Source organism: Halyomorpha halys, unplaced genomic scaffold (assembly GCF_000696795.3).
Source record: "Halyomorpha halys isolate HHAL.00 unplaced genomic scaffold, Hhal_1.1 Scaffold525.1, whole genome shotgun sequence".
NCBI classification, from domain to species: Eukaryota; Metazoa; Arthropoda; class Insecta; order Hemiptera; family Pentatomidae; genus Halyomorpha; species Halyomorpha halys.
In genome coordinates, this window is record NW_027107431.1 from 685097 (window position 1) to 689392 (window position 4296).

The 4296-nt window shown below is 31.3% G+C and overlaps 1 protein-coding gene across 1 annotated transcript in view; it reads right to left on the minus strand.

The window, feature by feature from the left end:
- The window catches only part of Cngl (Cyclic nucleotide-gated ion channel-like), a 64772-nt gene that overhangs the window by 36354 nt on the left and 24122 nt on the right, over positions 1-4296 (minus strand). The window contains exon 4 of the mRNA XM_067045703.1: positions 2682-3161. Within this exon, the coding sequence (XP_066901804.1) occupies positions 2682-3161 (480 nt within the window). The remainder of the gene's footprint in view (positions 1-2681; positions 3162-4296) is intronic.

A 4296-nucleotide genomic window follows, 5' to 3' on the forward strand; every position in this document is an offset into this window, starting at 1 on the left:
TGTCAAATTTCCAATAAAATATGTAAAAATAAATAAAAAAGTTATTCATATTGTTGACTTTTTTTACACCATTTTTCCTAATACTTTCTGTAATCTGAACACCCCCTGTAACAATTAGTTTGGATTATCTAGATTACTCTGTATTGTGGTATAGTTTATAGTGCAGGATATTTTTAAATATGTGCTGAATTTTAGCTGATTTTAACGAGATAGATCCCATACACCGGCATTACTTCTTTTTTACTTAATATATAAATTAAACATTGATCTTATATAAAAGCTTATGTAAATTAATAATAAATAAATAAATCTAAACGTTTAACCTAATTATTTGTCGTTAAAATACTGATCAATTCTTATCGTTTTTAATAGGCTTGATGCTAATCAAAGCATCATAATTGCTCGACTTATTTTCAAGTTCCTATTTCTTCAAATGTATTGGCATAACGTGATAATTTTATTTTAACTGTATCCTTACATTTTTCAGGAAAAAAGAAAAAAACAACATATTTTCAGAAAGACCAGTTAATCGGCTTTGTTTTATGATTTTTAAAAAGTATATTTTTGTAACTAATTCTTTTGAATGCGATTAAAGTGGGTTGATTTACACTAAATTTAGGACTTCTGAGCTTTTTATATACTTGAGAAAGTCAGAAAAGTTTGAAATTTATACCTCAGATTCCTTAGAGAATAAATAAAAGAAAAAATCGTTAGTTTACATTGTGTTAATATCTGTATATTTTATTTTATTTATCAAATAGTAGCTAACAGTTTATGAGCACGTTGGGAAAATTTGCACCACTTTCTGAAATTCATTGTAAACGGCTAGAAATCAATAAGGCGTAATTTAAGGCGGACATCATGGGAAAACTATTCAAAAAATCGATGTTCCTTTTTCAAACTTAATATCGTTTGTCAACTTCTCAGATGTTCTATATACCAACTTCTTATCTATAAAAATTATAACTTTTTTAATATTATAAAAAAAATATAGTATTTTATAATTCTAAAATTGCCTAATGAAATGTTTAGCGATGGCAAAAAGTTATATTATGTACAAAAAAAACAAAACAAAGAGGATCAATAATTAAGGAATTACAGAGTATGGTCAAATTTTAAATAATATTTTGCTTTGATAGAGAAATATGCACTTACATCTGTGAAGTTCATCATCCATATAAATTTTATCTTGAAATAAAATAATAAGGAGTATATAAAAAACAATTTTAGTTTTCACAATAAATGGAAACCAAAATAATTCGTTTAATAGTTGAATTTTTTAATTGATTTGAAATTACTACTGTACAGATAGGATGTTGAAAATTAAAAACAATCAGACAACAAACTAAAATATCATGAGACTCAGCACCATGCAGACGGGTTTACTGGAACGAAATATCTAAAATTTATGGTGCAAAGTTATCCGCAGTTTTTCGCAAAGTTCGCTTAGAAGAGATATTAATAATTAAAACTGACTTTTGCTTCTTAATCACTGATAGGATTAGAACAACATTAACATTACACATATCTTTATACTTCGTAACAAAGTGATATAGAAATAAGATTTTGAGAAATATTGTTTAAAGGAGAAAAAAAAACGAGTTGAGTTGAGAGTTGAGAAAGAAAAATACCAGAAAATCTTTAGAATATTTTTCTGATATTTTTTGTTCAATATATTACTGAACTTCTCAGCCACCAATTGGGAGGTATATACTTCTCATCTATCTCTCCCAGCCTCTTCACGCCTTTAACGACTAATGGTGGGCCGCACTCGTCAACATAAATCTTTTGATGTCATTGGAGTAATGTTATTCTTCGAACAGCGAGGTTAATACACGATAGTAACAAGACTGACTTATGTATTTTTTTTTTTTATTCGCATTATATCACAGACTAAAAAAAAATCAATACATAATTGTTTACTTTTATAAACAATCGCAGAGTCTGTAATTCTCTTAAAGTATTTTTACATTATCAGAAGATAATTTTGACAGTTTTTGTTTGTCAATTGAGATAAATGTGTACGGTAGTAGGTAGTTCAAAACAAATTAAAAAAAAGAGTAAGCAGTTAAGCAGGGACTCGTAGTTTTAAAGAAAAATATAAGGAAAGAACAAAAACCTTTTCCTTTAATTATAAAGAGGGATACTCTAGTTATTCAGCATTTTTTAAACTCTTTTAGTATTTTTTGTAAATTTATTTATTTATATATTTCATAAATTAAATTTGTTAACAATCCACTAATAAAGTTGTTATGTATTGACCTTAAATGAATAAAATTACAATGGACTAACTAAGGAGTCGTACTATATAACACGGAAATTATCAACCATCAAGTAGTTTACTGAGCATAACGAGTTAAAAAAATTGAGTCATTTAAAAAAAATGAGTTAAAGTATAAGTAAAAGAAAGTATTAGAGTCACTTCCAATGGCAAGTAAGTTATGAGAATAGTTTTAATATTTTCAGGAAATCTTCTAGTTTTACAAACAAATGAAAAAAAATTGTTTTTTGACACTAAAACGGTCACACTGCCCTTAATCCAATTTCTTTAAAATTGAAAATTACCATTTCTTCACTTTTGGCCAATTTTAGAGCTATTTATGATAAAAAATTATAAGACACCATTTGGCTTTACTATGATGATTACTAATATTCTCATATAAAAACAATAATTAACGTACCTTTAAAAATCGAGGGAATCTCAGAATGGGCTTCACACCAGTATTGCGTTGTATTAAATCGAGAGGAAACAAAGCCAGCAAGTCGAGCAAGAAGTTCTTAGACTTGATATAATGTCCTGCAAGCTTCTTGGAGTCATAGACCATGAGACCTTGTTCGAGATAGCCGGTACGGAACTGGACCCCAATGTCGAGCAAGAATACGATGTCGGTGATTATGTCCATGGATGACCAGAAATCCTCTTGGTACTCCTGCAGTTCGGGGAATGCTTGCCGAACAATAAGGGTCCAAAGATTGTAGAGGACACTTATCGAAACAAAGAATAGCCAGCAGTAGTAGAAGTTGCCATCAGTGTTGACCACGGTGCACGGTGTCCTGGAATGCTTGCGCCTTTTGCGATGATTCTTCCATCCCAGCCTTGACATGACACAAGACACGCTACCACTTGGCGCATCGCTGTCCTCACACGGATCAACTGTCTCCTAAAACAATTTTTAAAAGCATTAATTCTAAACTGGTCAAGTGATAATTATTATCGTAAAATCATCAAAGCTTTATAACAAAAAGTCATGTCGACAGACGTTTGTTTTTTTACAGTGCCTATATTCAAGATGAAATGCACTCACGCGACATGAACAAAATGAAAGTCATAGCTTATAAAAAGAGGACGTTGTAGCTGGTAGAGTTAAGGTGGCATCTTAAAATCTCATAGCTACAAGGGTGTCGGTTCGATTCTGGTTTGGGCGGGTTGACTTATATTTCGTGGCGAGCCCACTGAATGAAAAGTCGACTCGCCCATTCTAGGTTGGTTACCTCTAGGGTAACCCTTTCTCTCCTTTGTAGTCAGAAATGACCAGGTAGGAAGTTTTAATAAAAATTGATTATAAAACAAGACATCATAATTAGTAAAAGTTCTTGTGGATCCAGCAATGTTTGGTAAAGTGATAAAACACTGTAATACTTATACATTGTACAATCATTTAATTTATAATACTTATTCTACTTTATTATGGACACAGAAATACTATTACAACACAAAAGAATAGCATATTTATATCCTAGTAATGTAAATAAACAGGAATAATATTGTTTCATTCAAATCACAGCTTTCAGTAGACAACAAATGACTTACTTTACAAAACTTAATACGACTAGAATTGTGGGGGACAGATAAAACTCTAACATCAAACGCGATCAATTCTTTCAGCCCAAAGTCCTTCGAACAATAGTCAATGCTCCTTACTATATAACCTACAATACCCTACATCATGATCTCAATATTCTATTTCTATCATACTTTATCAAATCCAAATTCACCACAATCCTTATCTAGCATTACCAATCATCCCCGAATGTTGCAACGGCAGAGGCCTAGAGACCTATTATGAATAATTGTGAATAATTGAATAATGAATAACATATTGGAGTTGTGGCAGAGGCCAGATTCTCCACTCAAGCCCTGAGGGTCTTTGGCTAGCGCCCTCTCTCATCCTCCAGTGGTTTTTAATACCAATCACGCCGTTGAGAGAGAAGCGCCGAGCTTTCCAGAGTCTAGCTCTTTCCTCCACAAGTGTGAGGAAGAGCTAGATTCAGAGTTCCCAAAGCTGAATATAAATA